Source organism: Gadus chalcogrammus, chromosome 20 (assembly GCF_026213295.1).
Source record: "Gadus chalcogrammus isolate NIFS_2021 chromosome 20, NIFS_Gcha_1.0, whole genome shotgun sequence".
In the NCBI taxonomy this organism is placed as follows: Eukaryota; Metazoa; Chordata; class Actinopteri; order Gadiformes; family Gadidae; genus Gadus; species Gadus chalcogrammus.
This window is the reverse complement of record NC_079431.1, coordinates 10,386,181-10,411,734: the sequence shown is the minus strand read 5'-3', so window position 1 is coordinate 10,411,734 and position 25,554 is coordinate 10,386,181. Positions and strand designations below refer to the sequence as shown.

The 25,554-nt window shown below is 46.4% G+C and overlaps 1 protein-coding gene across 2 annotated transcripts in view; it reads right to left on the bottom strand.

The window, feature by feature from the left end:
* Window positions 1-21,759, bottom strand: part of LOC130373856 (receptor tyrosine-protein kinase erbB-4-like) — a 251,261-nt gene extending 229,502 nt beyond the window's left edge. The window contains exon 1 of one of the 2 annotated variants that reach the window (XM_056580505.1): window positions 21,123-21,759. In XM_056580505.1, coding sequence (XP_056436480.1) covers window positions 21,123-21,201 — 79 coding nt within the window. In that variant the 5' untranslated portion in view covers window positions 21,202-21,759. The remainder of the gene's footprint in view (window positions 1-21,122) is intronic. The other variant, XM_056580504.1, reaches the window with a different exon arrangement.
* Window positions 21,760-25,554: the final 3,795 nt, after the last annotated feature.

Genomic DNA, 25,554 nt, shown 5'->3' with positions numbered 1-25,554 from the left:
CCTCTCTCTCTCTCTCTCTCTCTCTCTCTCTCTCTCTCTCTCTCTCTCTCTCTCTCTCTCTCTCTCTCTCTCCCCCTCCCCCCCCCCCCCCTTAGAGGGGGGGTGGTAGAGGGATTTTTTTTTGCTTTGCTCCACTCCGAAATGGCCTTTCTCATGCCAGTCCAAAAAAAAAGTAAAATAAAAACTTTGGCATCGATGGTTCATTTGAGCATCTGCTCCAGCTGGCAGAGGATAAGCTCTTTTTTTTTCTGTTTTCTTTTTTTCCTCTTACATTGCTAATTCCAGCTATTTGGCTGGACTAATCACTACTGGAGGGAGAAGAGACGAGAGGGCTTGAGAGTTACCCGTCACTTACAAATATTAAAAAGAAAAGAGGGATGGTGGAGAAAGCTGGCGTCTCATCCGCTCCTAAATGGATGCAAATGGAATTCAAAAAGACAGGGACAACAAGTAGGGAGTGTGAATGAAAGAGGCTAATACCGCTAGGAAATGACAGGGTTTAGGCAATACCGGGAGCTTCAGGAGGCGGCCAGCGGCACGGGACGGAGCTATTTGATTTCCAAGGGACAAGCGGGGAAAGTAATCAAAAGGCATCTTTGATATCTTCAGTGTGCGCGGATAATATGCTCCAGCTCACTCTCATTTACACCATTTATCTTCCTCCGAGCTCTGTCTCGATAAACCTTTTCAAAGAGCCAGAACAACAAAGTCTAAAATGTCCTATATAAAAGCAAACCGTATAGAAATAACCACCCCTACCACACACACATAAACTTTCCCTGTCCATCAAGTGGGTATGCAGCAAACAAACCGAAAAATGTCAACGAAAGAAAGCAATACTGGGAGTGTTTGTTGTTGACACAGGATGATATTTTTTTTACCCTGCTGTATGCCTTTATTTTTTTTTCGCTTCTTGAATTATTGCATCGCCTCACCAGCTCAGACAAAGGAAATCTGCAAAAGAATAAAGGACTCCACTGACATAGTTTGAGTATTAATCTGGGAGAGAGCCAGAGTTATCAGCACCTCATTAAGAGAGAGAGAGAGACTAGGCGAAGAGAGAGAGAGACTAGACGAAGAGAGAGAGAGAGAGAGAGAGAGAGAGAGAGAGAGAGAGAGAGAGAGAGAGAGAGAGACTAGACGAAGAGAGTGAGAGCGAGAGAGAGAGAGAGAAGAAGAAAAAGCTAAGAGAAGGACGACGGCTGATCAACTTGAAAATGGTTTGGTGTAAGTCAGGAAAGAGAACAGATGGAAGTGATGCCAAATCAACTCGATGTCAGGCCGTGAGGCATGCAGAGGATATTGCTGTGTGTGCTGTGTGTGCCGTTGGTGACATGCAACAATCCGACATTCTGTCTTTCAGAACCTAAAAGTTAGACCTCTGGACTTCCAACTTGCATTTACCTTTGAGTGATTTTCAGAAAGATTGGTTATATTTACGACAAATATGAGGTCAATTCAATGCTGCAGATGCATTACACATACATGAACATATTGATGTTCTCAACACATGTTTATGCCCGAACCAATAAATGTTGTAGATGGACATATTAAGAGTCACAAATTTCTTTGTAAGAAGGTTTAAAATAAAATATTTGGGAAAGAGAAGGATAAGGTATTATCTTCAGCGGAACCAACATATGTTGTGCCCATGTTTTGCAAAATGTGGGAAAAAGCAGGAAAGGCCAACAAATGACTTCAAAGTACCAGGTTCCTAGCATACTATACTAATTTGGCTATGGGCATTTTCAACATCAAATCATCTGCAGTTATGCCGTACCATGACTTAATGGTAATAAACGATAGAATAACATACAGATGAATAGTGAAGTAAAACACTTAACATGCTAGTAATTAACTAAAGTTCGGCAAGAAAGTTACGATTTATATGAAGGATAGAAGACACAATTGTCTATAACATAAGTGATGTAATTTGGCAATTACTGTTAATTTAGCAAAGACAATTAAATCAAAACACTGTTTAATTAGTCGAACACAGAGAAAACCAATACAATGGGCTGGTTGGACAGCTCTGGGAACAAAGTGGAAACACGTTGCAGTTTGAGGGTGACAATTGAGCAACGCAGTAGCAGGGCCGATTATTAGCCATGATTGTAGTTAAAATAAACCCTATAGCAGGTGCGGCATGAAAATGGCGGCCGCCTGGCAAAGCCGTATCTCCACCTATGCAGCTGCCCCTTTAGAGATAACCACTACATTCAACATGGCCAGCCAGGGAACTGCTATTTATTCAGTGTAATGAGGAGATGGAGAAAAAAAAAAAGAAAGAAACCACAAGTGACAGAAGAATAATAATGATAAAAGGGAGAATAAAGAGAAGAATAAGGAGGAGGAAGCAGGAAAAAAAGATACATTAAGGACATAAAAAGCTTTCGTTTTTCTTTAAATAAAAGAGTGAGCATGTCATTAGCAACACTATTTCAGTCTGGAAAGCCTTAATACTATTATTACTGCTTTCCAAATTGTTGAAATGCCCTTTCCAACATCCCATTGTTAGCCGGACCCCACATGGAGTGACACTTATAAAAAATAAAACCTCTGGAAAATGGGGGCAGTAGATGTTTAGACCCCAGGGTGTTAGGGATGACAGGATTTGGCATGGCCTGCTGATAAGGTTTATGCCCAACAATTAGTCCTGGAAGCCAATGTTGATTTTGTGCTACTAAGTCAATCACCTGCATGCACACACACGCAAGCAAACAGCCAAGCACACACAAACACACACAAACACAGACACACACACACACACACGCACACACGCGTCCTCTTTTCCAACGAGGACCGCACCAAATCATTTAACCCTGATCTCCTTGGTCTTCCCACCTTCACCTGGACGTGATTTGAGATGCATCAGACAGGTGGAGGGTGGAGGTTTGGGGAGGCGTGGAGCTGATGGAGCTTTACTATATTAACCCATTAACGACGCTGAAGGGGAAATGGAACCCTCTCCATGCATTGTGTATGCTCGCAAATATGCATACGTTGTTTCCAATGTCCCTGGTCGCTACTCAGGTGTAAAGCTTCATGCGTTTAAACCAATAAAACAAACTTAAGAAGAGCGGAGAGTGGCATGCAAAGGTGCAGGGCGACTGTGGCAGGTGACCTGACCACCTCGACGTCAGGCTAAACAGTGCGGTCCTCTCTCCACAGACGGCGCTCTGTTCAATTAGCTGTCTGGTGCTAACTATCAGGAGCAATCCTCCGTTTCCCTGCCTCCTTCGAAGGATTTAAAAAAAAAAAAAAACAACAGCATCCTCGGGAAGAAAATAATAGTCCTCTTGCACATAGCATTTTGCACCAGTGCACCATTAGCCCGTATTACCGGACCAAAAGCCTATATCGCTGGTGAATAGCAATGCCAGTGAAGTGGTGTCCCTGGGGCTTTGATCTTTTGTCCAGCTTATGCTATTAGTGTAGAGTAGCCTCTGTGGCGTACGCTGCATGCCTCAGTTTCTCCCTCTCCGTGAAGGCCAGTTAATAAGGAAGGGGGCAGGTAGTCTTAATAGAATGTTTCCGGGCCCCTCATCTCTGTTGACTTCAAATGGCAGACGGCCGGTGAATGGAAAACCCAATAGGGTATGACTTCATGGGTGAGGGGCGGGGGGGGCGGGGGAAGATGGGATGGGAGCGGGGGTAAGCGTACATATGGTTCTAAAGCTCACTAGGGCTGGCTTGTGATGACTGTCTACAATGCGGTGGATCAAAGTGTATTCCCTCCTTAATTAAGCTGAGATTGGATGAGAACAGCCAGCGCCCGGGCTTTGTTTTCCTGTGGCAACCAATATTAAATACTATAAGCTTCTTTGTGTCTCTGTGTGTGTGTGTGTGTGTGTGTGTGTGTGTGTGTGTGTGTGTGTGTGTGTGTGTGTGTGTGTGTGTGTGTGTGTGTGTGTGTGTGTGTGTGTGTGTGTGTGTGTGTGTGTGTGTGTGTGTGTTTTTAATGTGTCTGTTGTGTGTCGCTTTGAGTGCATCTGCGCATATGTGTACAACATTGATACAATACCCAAGTGTGTATTATGTGTGTATGTGCATAGTTGTGGTAGCGGTGTGTGCCATGCGTATGTCAGAGACAGACATAGATAGATGTCTGTGTCTCTCTCACTCCCTCTCTCTGGGCGTGGGGGCCGGTGCTAGCGCTGCGGCGGCGCTCCATAACGAGGCTGTACTCCCTGGCCTTGTCCGTGCATTGTGATGCTAATGTGCTCCCGCCACCACCACCGTCCCCCCTTTAATTGCCCTCTTTGATCTACCACTAATTCCCCTAATTAGGAGCCCAAACTTTCAAAGTTGAACGCTTTGCTTTCACCTCCAACTAAGCTCCCACACGTGACTCCATGTGATGGGTGCGTGTGCTTCAAAGTCGAGCAGTAAAATTAAAAAGATTCGGATGGAGAATAAAAGGCAGAGTTATAAAAACACAGGTTCTCCTCATTGCACCAGGCTGGGCTTCTGCCCAATTCAATTTAGTAGAAAATGAAGAAGTTTTTGGTCTGACCTTTATCGGTGCGATTGTGCGTTTGCGAGTGTGCGTGTGTGCGGGGGTAGGTGTGTGTGTAGAGTAGGATGGAACAGCGCTAGATCTGAGTCAACGTTCTTTGACTTAAAGAGTAAAAAAAAAAAAAGCAGAGAGCAAACAGGTTCTCGGCTTCTCAACTAGTGCTAATTGCACCCAGGCTTGACTTAGTTCAATTGAGTTGCAAGCATGAAGCATACGCACTCCTACTGTATCGGTGGTAGTGCGCACTGTGTGTGCATGAGTGTACGTGTGCATGCGTGTGGTGTGGGCTTGGGCGTCATAGCACATAACTGTTTATTGGCAAACCAAACCACTTTATAGTCTTGAATTCTGTACACACACACACACACACACACACACACACACACACACACACACACACACACACACACACACACACACACACACACACACACACACACACACACACACACACACACACACAGTAAGAAAATAAGGGAATGATGCACGACCATTCAAAAATATGAGTGGGTTTCTAACGATACAAAGTTTAATGGAAATGGGTGAAGTTTCCCTTTAACTGAACCGGTACGGTGGCCCTTCTTCAACCCCTCAATTGTTGTACCTCTTTGGCTTTGCAGCAATATTAAATCATGAATTATGTATCAATATGTATATGTATACATAGGTTATTTATGGATACATTTTTGGAAATTCCCAGTGAGTATGTTCTCTGTGTGGACAGTGGGAAGAGAAAAAACATCATTCAATGCTACTCCAGCTGGGATCACTCCAAATGAGGTGTTTCATGGTTAATTAGAAAGGAAGGAGGTCTAATGAAAACAAGTGGCCCTCACCTGTGTAGATTGTCACAGAGAAACACAACGTTATCCGCTCTTTCTCTATCCAAATAATCAATATTAATCACTGGCATTAAAACCCGATCGATATGCCTGAGGTCATCCTCCATCCTCCGCTCTCGACAAACACTGCGTCACTTACGCTTCTATCCAACCGGATTGTGATTAACTAAAGTCTTCCCAACTAGGAAGACAAGCAATTAATCTTGTTGTCCTGAGAGGGAGTAAGGGAGTCCGGCACGCACTCTGCCATCACATTGATTAGTTAGTGGTGCAACATGGGAGCTTCTCATTGAGAGATGCACGGGTCGATTTGTTGAACAATACTGGACTTGTAGAGAGCACAAACACACACACACACACACACACACACACACACACACACACACACACACACACACACACACACACACACACACACACACACACACACACACACACACACACACACACACACACACACACACAAAAACAGACACACACACACACACAAACATTCACGTCCCATAGACACATAGACTTGAAGGCAAGGACTAACATGACTAAAGAAAAACATATGAATTTCCCAATGAAAAGCAGTGGAAAGGAACAGACAGGCTTACAAGGAAAGAGGGATGGGCGGAGGAGAGAGAGAGCACGCGGGCAAGTGAGAGACAGAGAGAGAGCGAGAGAAAGAGAGGGAGAGCAAGAACGCGATAGAGCAAGAGACAGGAGAGATAGAGAGACGAAGGGAAAGAGGGAGTGAAAAGAGAGGGGGAGGGAGAGAAAGAGAGAAAAATAAAGAAAGAGCGAGAGAGCAAGAGAGCGAGAGGAGAGAAAGCGAGAGCAAAATAAATGGAGAGACAGAGAGCAAGAGGAAAATAAACGAAAGGGAGCGAGAGAGCAAAAGAGCGAGGGGGCAGGAGAGCGAGAGGAGGCAGGAACATCCTGACACAGCACGGCTGTGGGGATCGCATGCCAATCGGAGCATGGCCTTTCAGACGCACACTGTCAGCGATGGAGCCCTGACAGACGACACGAGACCCCCCTGACATGTCTCTTGGGGGGTCGCGGGTTGATGTAGGGAGAGGGGGTGGGGTGTGCATCAGGGCATGGGGGGGGGGGGGGGGGTGGTGATGGGGGCGTAGGGTAGCTTATAATATAAAAAAAAGGAATGGATAAAAAGACTAGAGAGAGAAACAACAAAATGGAGAGACCCCCGCAAGGGCAGATGGCATCATGTTACAGGCCGTGCCAAATTTGAAATGAAGCGTCTCTAAGTTTGTTATGGTTCTGGGCGGCGCAGGCAATAACGGCCTCCGCCTCAGTACACCTGCAAGGTTGGGGAACAAACAGAAAGGTGTCTCCGTCACGGTCGCATCTCGCCCCTTTTAGCCTAGCCTAGCCTAGCTTAGCCAGCTTCCCCTCCAACCCGATCCGTCAGCCCTCAGATGATGGTACGGGCGCCAAGATGCCTTGGCGGCAGCATGCCCCGCAGAGGCAAACACACCCCTTGTTTTCAGCTGTTCGTTTGTTTGCTTATCACTGCCTCGTGTCTGTGGCCAAACTCAAAATGCATGTGATTATGTTTTTGAATAAAATGTATTATGGTGGATAACAATGACCAATGTAATATGGGGCTATGATACCAAACACTTTAATTTAGTGTCCCCAAGGCCTAAGTAAGGTCTGTTATGGCAGAAAGGGAAAAGTTTCAGTTTATCCTTTATATTTGTGTGTGTGTGTGTGTGTGTGTGTGTGTGTGTGTGTGTGTGTGTGTGTGTGTGTGTGTGTGTGTGTGTGTGTGTGTGTGTGTGTGTGTGTGTGTGTCTACTGAGAGATGGAATCAACGTTCTACGACTGCATTCAGCCGTTAGAGGCTGAGAAGTAAAGTGACCCTCCCACCTCAACACCCCATCCACCCCCAACACACCCACACACACCCCCTCTCTCTCTATCTAGTGTCTATCTAGCTCTCCATTATCTCTGCTCACTTTCCTATCCCTCTTCTCACATATTCATCTCCAATACAAGTTCAAGATTTCTCGTAAACTTTTCGTGGCACAATGGTTATTATCGCTTTTCAACACATACAATGACCTTTTTCTGAACACTTTATTCCCAATAGTTGGTATATTTTCATTGCCTGGCGTTTTTGTATGTTGTTCTAATATCAATACTGCATCAAACTTTAGTTCTACTTCTGAAATGTCTTTCATAAAAAAGAATGGTAAAAAGCAACAACAGAATCATTGCAATAGAAGCTTGACAATATTGGAAAAACTCCCCCTACTCTATACAAAAAATACATCTATAAACCCATCTCCCTGCACACACACACACACACACACACACACACACACACACACACACACACACACACACACACACACACACACACACACACACACACACACACACACACACACACACACACACACACACACACACACACACACGCACACCTCCTTTCTTCTCGCTCCACTACCTTCACCTCCTCGGGTTTCTTTCACCCCTCCTCTAATCTCTCCCCTAACTCATCTCTTATCTCCTCTTTTGTCCCACTACTTCCTCTCCCATGACTCCGTACTCCCCGATGTGTTTCTGCAAGTGTCCCGGTGTGTGTATGTGTGTGCGCGTTTGCAAGCGTGCGTGCGTGCGTGCGTGTGTGCGTGCGTGTGCAGGTGTGCATGTGTGCATGTGTGTGGGCGGGTCTGTATCACGCATAGCTTGCAACCTGGAGAGGAGCACTTCGCAATACTGTTTCAGACGTTCTAACCATTACCTATACATACAAACACCTACAGCATCTGAGCTTCATTTAAATGTTCCTTCTCTCTTCTCCGTTCTCTCTCTTACTCACTCTATCGCGCCCATGCTCTACCCTCTCCCCCTCTTATTTCCCGCTGACAGGCGAAAGGCCTCACTGGAGACCGGTCTGGCGGTTTCTCCTAATTAAGTCAGTGAGGGAATGACCGCGGCAGATGGCTGGAAGCAGAGAGACCCCGGTGCCCACTGAACCCCCGGCCTGAACCTAAAGACAAGCCAGAGCTCCCCAGGTGCGTGTACTGAGTGCGTACAGTATGCAAGGCGAAAGCCGGTTGGATCCTCGATGCCAGTATCTGCATACTTTCTGCAAACGTTACTGCGTAGTAACTTGAAGGCTGATGAAGCCGGAAACACACTTTTTGTTTTCTTTGTTGTTGATGTGTTTTTTTGTGGTGATGGCATTATGGCACATTCTTAAAATAGTCATCTCTGTCTTAAAAACACATCCATCTATGCCCTAATGGGAATAACAGCATGATATTGATTCCCTGACTTTCATGCACAAATCACATTTTTCTGTCACTAATGTAGCTGTGGAGAAAGCATTGCTGAAAGGCCTAATTTATCTTGATGGACCCCTGTTTTTGTCTTAGTTAACAATTCACTATAAATCTGTCACCTATATTCCACTAGAGTGCTCACACTCACTAGGCTTTGTAACGCCTCCTACAAGTTGGCAAAATGTGTGTACAGGCACAGGAACAGGCATAACGCTACTGTGAAATCCTCCTTTTGTTCAGGTTTGGGTGACCATGTGAGAGTTTGAATATGGTGATTATCTGCACAGGCAACCAGTACAGTAGGCGACTCAAACACTCGACTAAAAGTCATGCAATCTACAATCCGCAGAATTTCACGCTATGGGTAAATGGTTACATGAAATGGCAATAATGACGTTTCTTTTAATATTACACACGTAGGGAAGTGAGTAGAACCTCATTATACTTTCCAGCAATATTAAATAAGATCACAATTAGGGCCAGAAAGTAATCAGTTGAACAACACATGTTGACATGAAATAAGTACATAATTGAATTTGCATGAAGAGTCCGATGTCATCACCAATTACACCTTCTTACAAAAACTGAAAAACATCTTGGTTACCAGTTGTAACCAAGATAACCAGGACCCACATACACACATACACACACACACACACACACCCCTGAGGAAAACGACAATACCTACACTTTATGTGACGTTTTAATTGAGGTTTAATGCCTGGGTATGAGTGCAATGGTTGAGTAATAAAGTAATAAAATAGATGGCGCCGGAGGCCGAGGAACACCGGCTCCTGTTGGCTCATCCCACCATCATCCCAGCACTTTCTGAAGTCTAACTTACGCCAGATGGTTTCAGCAAAACAGAAGAGTGAATCAGGGAAAAAGCAGAGTATGAAAGGAGCATGGAGCCTCATGGAGGAAGAGGAGTGCCGTCAGCCCATTTTCACTTAGCCGGTTGCAATTACTTTGAAGTTTGGAATTTAATTGCCACTGTCAAGTTACCAGCTACTGTCTGGGAATAAAATGCAGTGCTTCCAACGATATGTTGTCCCTCACTTTAACATCAACACATAGTTCCATACACACATAATATTGAAAAAGGAAGTAGCAAACTATCAATTAAACTGGTGATCTAATGAACTATCAAGAGTTAACTCACTTTGAACACCCCCCCCTTCAGACCAGAGTCCCCCCCACTACAAAATTGCACAATAATGATGATGTGATGAGCAATATTGAGACTGGAATGTGTGTGTGTGTGTGTGTGTGTGTGTGTGTGTGTGTGTGTGTGTGTGTGTGTGTGTGTGTGTGTGTGTGTGTGTGTGTGTGTGTGTGTGCTATGGCACTAGGCTAACCTGGCAGGGGCCCCTGGGGTCCTTGGTGTGAGCAGCCATTATTCTAATGGATTCAGGCAGCTGCTGCAGAGTAAGTTAGTGCTCTTGTGGCCCGAATTAAACCTAGACCTCAGCCTTAATTTAGCAATAATTAGCCACGGGCGCTAGCTACTACCATCACAACATACTAACGTGTTGCCAAAAGGTGATTGGCTGGAATGTTGACCGGGTAAACAAAATCCAAAGGCTGCTCATCATCCGGACAGTTTTAGCCTCAAGCCTTTCTTGACGCCACATTTCAGACCATTTCTCATAATTACTTCACTCAAACTGCTACTAATCCAGGATGAAAAAAAAGCATTCCTGTAACATGGATGGTATCAATCTGTGCACAATCTTCTCCAACTCATCCGAAACAGTGCTTCAACAACATCACGCCCAAGAGCTCGACTTGCATGGATAGATATTCAGTTTTTGGTTGCTTTTGAGGTTGAACAATTACGAGGATGGTGGGTGGAAAGCCATCAGACACCAGTCACAGGCGCTGTGTTTGGTCGAGGTTGGTGGTGGGTGAACCATCAGACACCAGTAACGGGCCCTCTGTTAGGTGGAGGGTGGTGTTTGGTGGAGGATGGTGGTGGTAAGCAGTCTCACCCCAGCTGAAGGCCCTGCTTTAGTCGGAGGATGGTGGTGGTTAACTGTCAGACACCAGTCACAGGCGCTGTGTTTGGTGGAGGATGGTGTGTGATGGAGGATGGTGTGTGATGGAGGATGGTGTGTGATGGAGGATGGTGTGTGGTGGAGGATGGTGTGTGGTGGAGGATGGTGTGTGATGGAGGATGATGTGTGATGGAGGTGGTGTCTGGTGGAGGATGGTGTGTGGTGGAGGATATTGGTGGTTAACTGTCAGACACCAGTCACAGGCCCTGTGTTTGGTGGAGGTGGTGTGTGGTGGAGGTGGTGTGTGGTGGAGGTGGTGTGTGGTGGAGGATGGTGGTGGTTAACTGTCAGACACCAGTCACAGGCCCTGTGTTTTCCCAATAAGCTGTGCTGACAGCTTGACATTTCCCTGGGTGGAGGGCTGTGATTCGGATATGTTTTATTCATCCATTGACTTGGCATCACAGCCCAGGCGGACGGGCGAGAGAGAGCGAGAACCCCACAAATAAGGCAGGAGAAAGGGAAACACGTGCAAACCGCTGCCGCTTGTGTGCATTGTTGCTGTTCTGTTTACCACCGCCCGCTAGACAGGGAGCTACATCACACACACACACACACACACACACACACACACACACACACACACACACACACACACACACACACACACACACACACACACACACACACACACACACACACACACACACACACACACACACACACCTTGTGCAGACATCAGGGGGAGATGTGGAAGACGTGGAACCCACAAAAAACGGCAGTTTAGAAGCCTGACCAAAGCCAATTTCACACAGGCAGTATTTTCCTGCAACATTTCTGGAGGATTTCCTGCTTGGGTTCATGTGTGAATGGGAGCAGCGGGCGATATTCCAGGAAAATCGGCACCGGCAATTTGCCTGCTCGAGACCAAGTGAATGAATGAAAGCGTTAACATTGCCGGGAGTGGCACGTAAAGGGTAACGTCCTTCTGACCTAACAAGCCTTCATGTCCGGGGAGCAAACCAATCAGAAGACTCCTTTGAGGACGTGTTTGAATCCAAAGGGCAGTCAATCTTAACGTGAATGTAAACCAGCTTCTGAAATCCCACAATGTCAGTTGTCGAAATATTCTTTATTAATCAATTTATAACCCATGATCAGTGTTTCATGTTATCATCACTATTATTATACCCATTTGTTTTCTATACAAAGTGAATTCATGATTCCTCCAGCAAAGGTTTTTTTCTTTAATCGTATTCTTTGGAACCAGGGAGCCTGGCACACTGGCCAAAGGGGTCAGTAATGAGAAGTACCTTTGAGAAATACAAAAGGAGCGCAAAATAAACGCCAACCAGCGATGACCTGGGAGGCTGAAAGGTACGGAGAAGGGACGATGGCGGCATCAGCACCACGCTCATCAGGGCGGGGGGAGCCACGGCCGGAGCTTCACCCCAGGACAAAGCGCTTCAGGCTGGGATACACTGCCACCCTTGTCCCCCCCCCCCCCCCCCCCCACACCCTGCCTCTTTAACAACCTCAACAACCCCCCGGCCTGGCTCCCCATCAAGTGGGTGTTTGCCTACGAGAAACACCCTCAACGCAAACTCATTTGCATGCATATACTCGCATCGTCAAACACACAGACACAGATAAACACACACAAACAGAAGATGCTGATTCACAGCCTTAAACGGTGTGTCCACGGTGAACACAGACACACAGACACACGCCAACACAGACATTGACATTTTTATGAGATAGTGATCGGACAGCGCAGACGTCCCTATCTCTCCGATGCCTGTGTTTACAGTGTGGCCGCTCATGTCACTCTTTTCACTCGTGACATTTCCGAAAAAGAGATATAACGTCCACTGAGAATACGGAAAGATGCCGCGTCCCCGATCATTATAGTGGCTCCTGCGTCTGAATTTTATACAGCGCAATGTATATTTTATGCCTCGAGCCCCCGATGCACATTTGTATGCATGTCGCTCATCATTGCTGCATGCTGCTAGTGAAACGCTGTCTTCCTTTGTGACTGGTGAATCTTCTGCGCCGTAGCCACACGGTGACCCATCCGCTTACACTTATTGTAGGATCACTAAGTTCGGCTGCACATTTTGGATGCATGTGTTATGCAGTTCACACTCTTTATTCATCACCGAGAAGGAAACTGGGGTTGGTTTGAGGGCAGTGAGGGACAGGAGGGGTAGCGAGGGGTTTTGCTCAGGGTTCAAACTCCTTTCTAGTTGGCTCAGGGTTCGTCTCGCACTACCTCCAGTCTAGCCTGCCAGCTATATACATGCATAAATATGTATGTATATATGTGTATATATTTATATATATATGTATATATATATTCACACACACACACACACACACACACACACACACACACACACACACACACACACACACACACACACACACACACACACACTCTAACGTCAGCTGTCAGATCACAGAGGCAGTCTGTGATCGCATCTCATCTGATCATTGCCGTTTCGAAACACAACCGGACTTCTGAGTCGAGGAAAAAGGACAGAAATGCGAGCAGAAGGGAAACAGAGGGTGAAATAAAGTAAATTGAAGGAACGTAACAGAGGGGCAGCATGCGCGTGCAAATGCGTGTGCAATGGGTGTGTGCGTTTGTGCAAGCGTGAGCGAGCCAAAGCCTGTCTGCGGAGCGTGCGAGCATGGCCATACGCGTGGCGTGGCAGTGCCTGCGTCTGCACGTGTGTGTGTGTGTGTGTGTGTGTCTGTGTGTCTGTGTGTGTGTGTGTGCCCGCAACGTGCACTCTCCTGTGGGCCCGTGCAGAATGAAGTGTCCCTGTCACCGGCCCGGCACCCCCCCCCGGGCGGCGGCTGATTAATGGGCCATCCGTCCACTCTGATGGCGGACGCTTTAACCAAGGCTCCCAAGACGATCACCCGCGTCCCCTCCTCTTCTCCCACCCGCCATACGAACACCAGACCTCCGCTACCTGCCCTCTCTCTCTCTCCCTCCCTCCCTCCGTCCGTCCCTGTCTAAATTTAGAGCCCCCGATCCTGCTCATTTGCCCCCCTTTTGGTCTCCCTCTGGCTGTGAATACTCTTGCATCAGCACCATCCACGCACACACACCTCCCCCCCTCACCTTGCCGTGGGGAGAGAATGCCTCCATTGGAGTTGGCTGGGATGGAGTTGGCTGGGATGGGGGTGGCGGGGGGATAAAATAAACGGATCCGCGGTGACCCCCCCAGCGCTCGCCTGTTATTGGGGTCTATCTGTATACAGTGATGGTGAAATTGAATGCATAGGTTTATCCTAGACGGACTGTTTAATATATATATATATATATATAATGGTTCATCCTGGTTTTATCCCTCTGGATTTGCTTATTTCAGTGTAGGTGTGTGTGCGTGCATGTGTGTTTGTGTGTGCGTGCTTGAATCAATGTGTGTGCGCCGGCCTCCATGTCTTTGTGTGTGTGTCTGAAAGTGCGTGTGTGCGCTTGTCTGAGTCTGTGTGCGTGTGTGTTTTCTCTGAAAGTGCGTGTGTGCGCTTGGCCGTGTGTGTGTGTGTGTGTGTGTGTGTGTGTGTGTGTGTGTGTGTGTGTGTGTGTGTGTGTGTGTGTGTGTGTGTGTGTGTGTGTGTGTGTGTATGTGTGTGAGGGCTGTGCATGGCGCCACTGAGATAAAGCACCCCTGTCTCAGGTAAATGGCCGCGCGCGGCGGGAGTGAAACAGCACCGTTGACTTTGGACCCGGGCTGCCTCTTTGTCATGTCCTCCCCGCACACACGGGACGCCCCATCACAACCGCCCTACCACACACACACACACACACACACACACACACACACACACACACACACACACACACACACACACACACACACAGTTTACTTGGATGACACATACTGTCAGCAGCCTGTGTATTAGGCTGGCACGCCTCGATAGATAAGTGCAGCTAAGCCATGCAGAGTTCAGAGACGGGTGATCACTGTTTAATGACATTTACACTATATGTAATGTAATACACCCATTGTTATTGTAGTTTGTAGTATATGTGCATCACAAATGCAACCGAATACCTTGAACAATTATATATATGAATTATGGTGGAATAACTGTCAAAATAAAAAAAAAACACACACACACACACACACACACACACACACACACACACACACACACACACGTGTCCAGCCGGCTTCATTTGTGTCAATTTCCCTACGATTTCATCAACAGATGTCGGAGTGGTAGCAGGGTACGTTCCCTGTCACAGTATTGATACAACCTGACCACTGTTCACACAATGGCAGTCATTAAACAGACAGCCTAGGTTCCATTAGGTCCAAAATACAGAAATTCCAGCGGAATGCTTATATTTGGGCTTCATAAGCATGGGAGCGAGAACGTGTTTTCAACAGCTATTATTACACATTATTACAGAAGCCAGCAAGTCTGCACAAAAAAACCTCCTGAAGTTAATCGAAAAGATATGAATGCATGCTTCATTTAAAAAGGTGCTGCGTGATCTGTCAATGTGTGAACATGACCTCAACAAAAGGTACCCAAAATAATATCTTACCAGCGCTAAATGGATTTCTACAATTTCGACCGTAGTGCTGATGAGAAAACACTGTGGAGACTTCCTGTGGTGAAAGGCAGCTACTGGCTGCAGTGGGACAGGAACGTAAACACAGACTTCCCCGTCTGGCCCTGCCAGAGCGCCCAGGCGGGCAGCGGTTCCACTGTACAGACGACCAGCCAAGGTCACCTGCCTTTTCCCTCCCTCGTTCTGTGCTTTATGTACCACGCGCACCCGAGGAAAGGGAGCCTGTTCTATTTCTTATTTTCCCTGCAAGGTGACTGTGTTGGTGACACACACACACACACACACACACACACACACACACACACACACACACACACACACACACACACACACACACACACACACACACACACACACACACACACACACAGTAAAGGCTAACAAAGAAAACATGATTTATATAGCGACATCTCAGAGAATAGTGAAAATATGATGTAGTACTGTGTAATAATGATCTAAGCCTATTGTCCTTTCCCTTGTGTTTTCTGCCGCATTACATTAAGAGTGGTGCACTATTGCAAGATGATTTTAGGAGATTGAGGGGGGGGGGGATCCTCGTCAATGACCGTGGTTGTTGCATGCAAACGAGTAATGATCCCACCAATATATTCACATCATTTTTGCTATAATGTTGAGGTGAATCAATCATGCCAACGCCGCCATCACCTTATGGATCTCAAGTTTCTCTTCGAAAAGCATCAGTATGTCTGAATACGTCCTAACCAACGACACCAAGAGCCTCTGAGTCGCAAGTCATACGATACATCATCAACCGGAGCAACCAAAAGCTCACATCGACGCCATGGCCCCTACGTCCTTGGAGCTGTCCAGGTGTAACTCCATTAGACCCCGGACAGGTTTTTTTTCCATTCCTCCAGCTTCCTCTGCAGGCCTAAATCAGGGCCGCTAATCTTTCCCTCCCTTCCATCTATCCATATCAACCGGAGACGCACGTGCCCAAAAGGGCCCTGGATGCCTGTCACGACTGACTGCCAGCCCATTCGTTACAGGTCACCAATGTAAGTGCTTTGTTTAAAAAGGGGCCTACCCTCCTGCCGAGCGCACAATGAATAATATACCAGAGGGACGCACCATCGGGACACACCATTTAAAACGAATTAGGCCCACGGAGAGACGCGAGGAAGAGAAAGAAGGAGGAGCAATATGAAATAAAATAATAATAAAAAGGCATTCCTTTGTTTGTGTGGCTATGTGCGTCGGGCCTTTATCTTAACCCACCGCCGGCGATATATGGCACCCTGGCTTGTTTTGTATTTATTCACACGCACAAATCGCCCAAATGAAGATTAAGCGTGAAGCATGTGTTCCGGCGGCCGTGTCCAATATCACTCAAAGCCCGCCTGTAATTACATTGTAAATGCAAATTAGATATGAATATTTTAAAGTGGGATTACTAAAAGAGGAAGGAGAATGAGGGGGGGGGGGGGGAAGACAGAGAGAGAGAGAAAGAGAGGGAGAGAGAGAGAGGGAGAAAGAGAGAGAGAGTCCCTCTGCACACCCACATGGAAAAAAGCACAGAAGAAAAGTCCCTGAGAAGGCGGAGCTGTGCTTTTCATATAAGTTGTCAGCCTATTATCATCCTTTTATGCATGCCCCATTATTGACTAGGAACAAGAAAAAAAAAACTGAATAAAACAAATCATTCCGGGCTGTCAAATTGTCACTTCAGAGGCAGAGAAAGACGAGAGAGACAGACGCCACCAAAAAGTTTGTACGCATGTCTAAAAAGGTGTAATTATCGTCCGGGCTTTCATTCTAAATATGGCTGTAATGAGTGTGTCTTAGGAAAGATTAGCCGTATTTCCATTGTCATTTTAATTGAGTCCCATTTGTGGGGGACTCACAATGAGCGGGATGAAAGCCGAGGTGGAGGAGAGAGAACGAGTGCACAGTGCAGTCATAAATGGGAGAGGGAGAGAGGGACAGGCAAGAGCAATAGAGAGAAATAGAGGGAGAGAGACTGTGGCAGAGTCTGGTTAGGCTGTCAATCACTTTTTCAGTCTCCCACCTCACCCCCAATCCAAACTCACTGCCAGACACACACACACAAACACACACAAATACACAATTGCACTCTCACACATACATGTACTTAGGATACGTTCGGAGCCCCAAAAACTCCCTCTCAACACTCCAGACATTTTACAGCGCCCCCTGTCAGTTTTAAAGCCCTCGGAACACGCTTGTCAGAAAGGCCCACACTGCCTGACAGCCGCTAGCCTTTGGAGTGTGGAGGAGGAGGAGGAGGAGGAGGAGGAGGAGGAGGAGGAGGAGGAGGAGGACAAGGAGGAGGAGGAGGAGGAGGAGGAGCAGAGACGACCTCATTGTTCAGAGTTACAACAAGAGGCATCCCGAGTCACACCGAACTGACACACGCACACTTGAACTCCTGAAGACATGTTGCAATGTTCCCTGTGCTGGCTTAAATGAGACTTTCCCTTCTGTCAAGGCAGAGCTTACATCCCTGCTATTGCAAAGCCTTTTCCTGCTGGTGCTGATTGGGAGTCTTATCGGCCCTTTAAAAAGTGTCCGGTTTTAAAATACATGAAAACCTGAGAGTCCATGCGTCTGATTTTATTTTGGCCTTTAAAAACATGTGATGGAATTGACCAACCATGAGGGCACGCCGATGCTGTGTGTGTGTGTGTGTGTGTGTGTGTGTGTGTGTGTGTGTGTGTGTGTGTGTGTGTGTGTGTGTGTGTGTGTGTGTGTGTGTGTGTGTGTGTGTGTGTGTGTGTGTTTTAAGAGTACCTCACGCAAGTCCTTCCAAAATGAGTGTCCCTTGTAAAAGGTGCATGCGTTGTCTTGTACGCCATCCACACCGATAAATAGAGAAGACAATAACAATTACAGTTCAACTGCCCTTTCCAATTCAAGCAAGAACAGCATAAAGGCAGCCATTCAAACAACCCCACACAGTTCGGTTCAACAGCCCTTATTCATTCAGAGACGTAGGTCTTCCACATAACATTCTCAATGAACAGAACCTTGGGTTGAGTGAAGCGCAGGAGAAAAGGAGGCAGCGTTTCGGGGGCACATTGTCCGCTGCTGAACACGTCAGCAGAGCTCTCGTAAAGGTCGTCCACGAGACAAACCGACCATCTTTGCACCAACACGGGCCGACACGTCTCCCAGTTATGAACCCATCAACAAACGAACTTGGCCTCCGGCAAAGATGGCAACTGGGCCTGCTGAATGGAGCCGTGCCTCTGAATACAGAACACCGATAGGGGCATTGTGTGTCCAAAGCATGAAGCAAAGGGTGAGTAGATCGATGGTCTAGAATGGAATGTTTTCAGACCAAGTCCACACGTGATTATACAGTTGTTTTTCTTCCCCCACTCCATTGCCATTCCATTTTTCCCCACTCCAATATTTTAAATGCATTTTGCTGGGGACGGGACGCCAGAAAACACAACAAAATACAATGTTTCTGAAGAAATAACCATTTACGTGTGGACGTGGCCTGGGACATGGTGCCAAACCGGGATGCATATATCGTTTCCCAACCATCTCTTAATATGAACGCGTGTTTCTAATGGAGAGGGGCCCCTTGTTTTAACAGGGCAGCCTCCAGCCCCTCAAGTCAGTCCGCCCATAAAATATCATCTCGATGTTTTTTTGTGAGTGCCCTCTTCGAGGTCCGGAAACAATTGACCGTGTACGCCATCTGGGCTGCTGCTGAGAGTCTGAGGGACACACAGCGAGTTTTCATGTGTCTCCTCTTGGCAGTGGGGGTCGAGTCCTGCTCACCAAATCAAAGGCCGCTATTCTTCCAATAAAATTCAATGAATACAGCGAGGTCACAGGCTTCACCGTCAAGAAGAGATATGACTGTAAGAGGCTTTGTGCGAACGCTGGAATCTAGTGGCGTTACATCTCAAAGCTTTCTTCTGTCTGACGTAAAAGTATGAACAGCCCTAAAAGAGCTGAAGTACTGCACAGGCGAGAGTGGACAGGGACATTGTTGTTAGAGAATCTCTCTCTCTCTCTCTCTCTCTCTCTCTCTCTCTCTCTCTCTCTCTCTCTCTCTCTCTCTCTCTCTCTCTCTCTCTCTCTCTCTCTCTCTCTCTCTCTCTCTCTCTCTCTCTCTCTCTCTCTCTCTCTCTCTCTCTCTCTCTCAAGATGTGAGGGAGAACCCACGTTATTGGATGCCTCCCCACCTCGATAACGCTTCCTGCGCCCTTGGAAAGTACGCATTTTCCAGATCATTGCTTTTCTATCTCCATTTCTTCTGCGGGCCCTCCCATATTAAACGAGTTGTATTTGTGGTATATCAGGTGTTTCCCCATCCACGTAAATATCAGATTGTAATGTCAGGTCTTTGCGAGCGCAAGGTGTTTAAGAACTGTGTCAGTCGATTAAAGTGTCGTACTCAATACATTTTAACTTCTAGACGTTGCAGAAAATACATGCTCCCGCTTATTGAATAGTCAAAAACAGTACTGGGTTTGTAATTTAAATGCGTTGAACGTAAATTCCATGAATTGGATGATCACCCTTTACTTATTCCGTAGTCTTTACAATGTTCTCCCCGGGTTTGCAGGCCGCGCTTCGTGCGTAAGGTTGTTAAACTACGGGCTACTTCCAGTATCCACCGTCTCTTCTCACATTGTCCCCTCCCGTCGAGGTTGTTCAAGGCAAAGGCCTACATTTGTTTATCAAAAACCATTCCATCAAATACTGCATTACTCTCACAGGAAAAAAAAAATAAAAAACACCTAATGTAAGAAGGCAGCCCGGCGCAGGCTGGCTGTTTGCCAGTCAGGGCTACGGTGACGCGCCATGCAAAAAACACTGGGGCATATTCACACGCATTATGCTATTATTTTAATTGACGGTTATTTCACGTGGACTCCATATGCAATCCACCTAGGGGTGGTGTCAAACAACCGAGGGAAACGTCAACGACGGGAAGATAGCAGGTTATGATGGAAGAGAGCGTTTTTAATTGGAAATTGACCGCACGTCGTTTTGAGTGCTTATATATTTGCGAGCGGTGTTTCACACACACACACACACACACACACACACACACACACACACACACACACACACACACACACACACACACACACACACAATGTTGGTGGGACAAACTTCAGGGGACCTCTGTCCTCCGCTGACACGCATTATTAACATATAAGCCTGTCCCAGGCCCGCAGTAGTACATACATACTACATAATATCAGAGGGGCTAACCCGGTGACCATGTCATGGTTTTATTTAATTGGCCGCCAAATCCGGTAGAAAGATAAATAAAATAAATTGATAAGGTTCTGGAAACATCTCCAAACCGTGTGCCAGAAGGTTATCCATATGTCAGTGGCTACCTGGGGAATGGATTGTCTGCGCTTTGGATTGTTTACCACGTCCATGTTACGCGCGGGACGGCTTGGAGTCCTCTGTAAATTCAACAGTGCCACTCGGCGCACGGAAACGGTGTTACTGTCTCGCAGAATGTAACAACATTCGTTACATTCGCTGTGATAAGTTACCTTGGCACCTTCATATAGGCTACGGCCTGCCTGTTTCTGGGTAGCTGTTTTGAATGTTTAGCTGAATTATGAGGCGTTTTTATTCAAAACATGTCGCCCTTTCTGGATTCCGATTGCCCTTATTGCTGGTGATTCCTTCAGTGATTCCTGAAGATAATGATCGTAAAAAAATATATGCAAAATACACATCTATCTAAATTATATTATTGCAATGCGCTTCCGAATCAGGTGAGCGCACGGAAGGACAATCCAACAGGAGAACACAATGGCCCCACTCAGTGCGCACCTTGCGCACCAGCGGCTGGAGACGCCAGACTTCGGAGACAACATCCACACTCACCTGATTGTGAAGAAGTCGCCTGGAACAGCAGAGAAGTCAGGAGAACGACCAAGCAACACGAGGGAACTGTTTGCTTCATTGTTTGCGATGGACAGTTACTCCTTTTAATTCACATGTCCGGTGTCGAACCCCCCTAGCGCCGTTGGAGGAAGAAAAAGAAAAAAATATGGAACGCTTGTCAGTGAGTCAGTTGAGGACTTTTTTGGGTTAACTGGTGATTTTTGCAAGTAGTCCAAGTCTCCTCCACGCCTCGCCAGGAGCTTGTGGCGTTGTGCTGCTGCGATTAAAAACACAAGACTGGATGAGCTGCCTGCCCGGGAGTCTCCGGAGCGCGCGGCGTAACGCTTGTCAATATAGTAAAGCACTGGCTCGTGCCATTACTCCTCGAGTTGGATTCAATGTGCCGCGAAGATCGCCTTCTCCGGACACGCCCACCTCACGTGCCGCCCTCCTACCACAAGCCTCCATTGGGCCGAGGTCTGCCCTAAAACCCGCCTTTCTTCACGCGACAAGAGTGGCCATTGGTTTTCACAACTACCACAAGTTCCCCAAAATCTCACTATGCATTGCGTCGACTCTAGTTGCACCTGTCACAAATGATTGTCCTACAGGAAAAGGTATTGCCATAACCGAACAATTATAGGCGAAACTATTTGTAGCCTACTCCTAATCTTAATATTAGACATCATTTCTGCAGCGTAGGTATTAGGTTTTTAAATAATCATTTTCAAGGAGCGTGCCAAATCTATTTTCTGCTATAAGCTTGGCCTCTTTTTGTTTTATATTGGGGACGACATATTAGAGAGAAAAGTCATAGGCGTATTAAGGGAGCAAAAAGTATGGCTGGCCAATTCAGTTGCTTTGACTTTGAAAGAGTATACGCTAAGACATGAGGTTATTAATTCGGAATACAGCTGACGTTGTCCAAACTTATCTTTAAACTCTGTATCGCTGAGGAAGAAAGGTGATCGGCCTCCTGCAGTGACAGTATGCCACAACATCTGGGTAAATTGGACATGCGCAGAAAAGAGGACTGACAAGGGGGCACCGGCGGAGCGAGACACGCAAGAAGAAGGACAATCGAAAGTCAAGTGGATCGTGGTGACAAATAGTTAGGGTTATGGAAGACATCAAAATGACCACAATGAACTCGTTAAGCGGGACACAGGTGTGTGTCGCCTCAACGCCTAATAAGCAGGAAGGCCTACATTGTTTCAATCAGCTAATCACAGCTCATCCATGCAATAGCACGTGTTTAACCTAGGGTGTAAACAACGCAAACTATACTACAATTGGTGTTGGGTTTGGCTATACTTCAAAATAAATTGCAATTTGAAATTATATTATTGAAAGTTAACTCATAGTAATCATAATCATAGATGAAAATCTGATAATTACATTTTTTTAATATATTTAGTTTTAACGTATGACTATCTGTTATTTATCAATACAAACACTGACTCTACACATAATAACCTTCTACTTTAGAAAACTTGTGTTCGTTTTCTCTAGAGAAAAATTAATCAGCCTCCTCGTATTGAAGGATGCTGAGAGTTGTACCTTTCCAGAATGTCCCAGAGGTCTGTCATTGCGGAATAAGTTATGTGCTTAACTTGCTGATGCTGAACATTTAATTCATCCTCTGGACTTTCTGCTGCACTATTAAACCGTCACCACAGGGGGGAGCCCCTTTCTCACCTCAAAGGTTAGGGGTCCAGCAGACAGAGAGAGAGAAGGAAAGAGAGAGAGAGAAATATCAAAGGGAAGGAGACAGAGTGGGGGAGAGAGAGAGAGAGAGAGAGAGAGAGAGAGAGAGAGAGAGAGAGAGAGAGAGATACAAAATGGAGGGAGACAGAGAGTGAGTGGGAAAGAGGGCAAGAGAGAGAGAGAGAGAGAGAGAGAGAGAGAGAGAGAGAGAGAGAGAGAGAGAGAGAGAGAGAGAGGAGGCAGTTGGCGAGGGTGGGTGTTGGGTGAGGTGGGGGAGTAATGATGCAAGCCACCACCTGCCAGTTACCTTGTGCACGTTGCCAGACAATATGGAGTCTTTATTGAAAAGGACTCGGCAGCAAAATGCTTTTAATATCACTGACAAGGGGAATTTATCAACAGGTAAGGAAAAATGAGATATGGCAGGCTGCAGACAGTGGAAAGCCTCGACTGGCAGCCATTTATCATTTTTAATACCCCAAATGTCGTTTTGCCGCATCAAGTCTATTCATTGTACATAACAATCTTGAAGGAGCACCTCAGATCCTGTTGTCCTTATGTTGTCAATTAGAGGGTTTATTCCACAGGGTTACCGGAGGGTGGGTGAAGGGGTTGGGGGGGCTAATCTAATACATGGCCCAGCTGATTTGTTTAATAGATGCGACTTTGCTGCAGTGCCATTGCCATCCAAGCCAATAAACTGCGGGAGTCTCCAGAGGCGATTGTGCGTCATAATGATCCACAGCACACAATGTGCGTGTTATGATGAAGATGTTTTTTTATTTTATTTGTCTCACATCACAGAGCACATTGTTTTGAGCCGTGCGAGGCAAGTAAAGACTATCTGTGCCTGCAGAAAAGCGGTATTCTCATCACACACTGGGACCTCCACAGCGATAAACCGTGTTGCAAAAAATACAAAAATGAATTAAGTTTACAAAAGGAGAGAGAGCAAAAGAGCACAGGGTCTGGGTCCTGCCTTCACAGTGCCATGCCGGAAGAATAAGATGCATGTACTTTTCTCCAAATATTCTTTACCTTCCATTTTTTCAGGTGAGCTTGAGATGGTATTGTCACTTTTAAACTCTCAATGTACGTATACACATACACCGAGGTAGAATAAACGGGATTGCCAATATAAAGCAATTGACAGAAAAACAAAAAGTTGTTTAACGAAAAAAAACATGAAAAGGGGGTTCTATTTGTCTGTCAACATTGTGCTTGAGTGTGTGTGTGTGTGTGTGTGTGTGTGTGTGTGTGTGTGTGTGTGTGTGTGTGTGTGTGTGTGTGTGTGTGTGTGTGTGTGTGTGTGTGTGTGTGTGTGTGTGTGTGTTTGTGTGAGCATCTATGTGTGTGTCTGTCTGTGTGTGTGTGTGTGTGTGTGTGTGTGTGTGTGTGTGTGTGTGTGTGTGTGTGTGTGTGTGTGTGTGTGTGTGTGTGTGTGTGTGTGTGTGTATGCGCTCTTATTGAGGCTAAGGAGTCAACCCCGAGCACTCGAGCCTCTCACTGGCTCTGCATGAGCTCGACTCAATCAGCAGTGAGCCAGCAGTAGCTCATTACACACACATGAGTGCGTGGCCATTTCCTCAGTGATTCTCTCATCAGAAGTCATTGAAGAAGCCACTAAGTGTGTAATCGTACCCCATTAGGGCAAATGTTGGCCACCGTTGAGACCCAGCTTGCTGACGAATGCTCAGTGTCCGCCCAGCAGACCATGTCGATTCCCCTGTTTCCCCTTTTGAAAGGGATTGACCCTCCACCACACCCCCCACAGACACATGCACATACATACTATCCACACAAGTAGACAAGCACACAACTACACACAATACTTGGATTAAAAATAATAATAGTGATCCATTACATTGCTCTTTTCAAGACCCCCAAAGTGATTTACATAGTGAGTGTAAGATGTGGGTGTGGGATACACCACCTCGTCCCCTCCCAGTGTGTGGCATGACATCCATGGTTGACGCCCGGCCGCCAATAGGCTCCAGAATGCTCACCACACATTGGCTGTTCCAGTGGAGCGGTTAGGAGTGGTCCTATCCAATCAGAGACCACGGGAGGATTAGGTGGCCATGTTGGAAGAAGTTGACCGAAGGGGGTCAGGACCTCGGTTTGAACGGAGAGATTGAACTCATCCCAAAGAATGACTCGCCCAAAGTCTGTGCTGTACGTATGTTGAATGCACTCGTGCATATTCCAGTTAAAGCCCTTTTTTACATGTAGTGAGGGTCTGGTGGTTCAGGTCCTGCAGACTTCAAGACCGTATGGACGGCAGAGGTCCAGATCGCTACAGACTTTAAAGAAAGATTTGGTTTCTCCAGTTTCTATTATCAAGCAGATTTCGAGGATGAAATGATGTGTCTCAGGGATGCTGCTGTTTGAATTGTATTCATAGATATTTTCTCTCACCTTCAACAATCTCTCCTCTCCTCTTCCATCTTGTCATTCTTGTATTTTGTTCAATGATGTATTACTTGTTTGTTATTTGTGATAAAAAAAAGTACAAATGTCTAAACAAATAGAATGTCCAAACACTTGTCTGCTTGCTTATTTTTAGCCCACATGATGTTGGTCTGGCATTTGTCTTCCCCCCCTTGACGGTCATAAAACACACTTTCTTCCTTACTCAATTACAGGGGCACAGGTGCACGCACACAGGGGCACACACAAAGACCCACACACACAAACACACACACGCACGCGCGTGCACACTCAA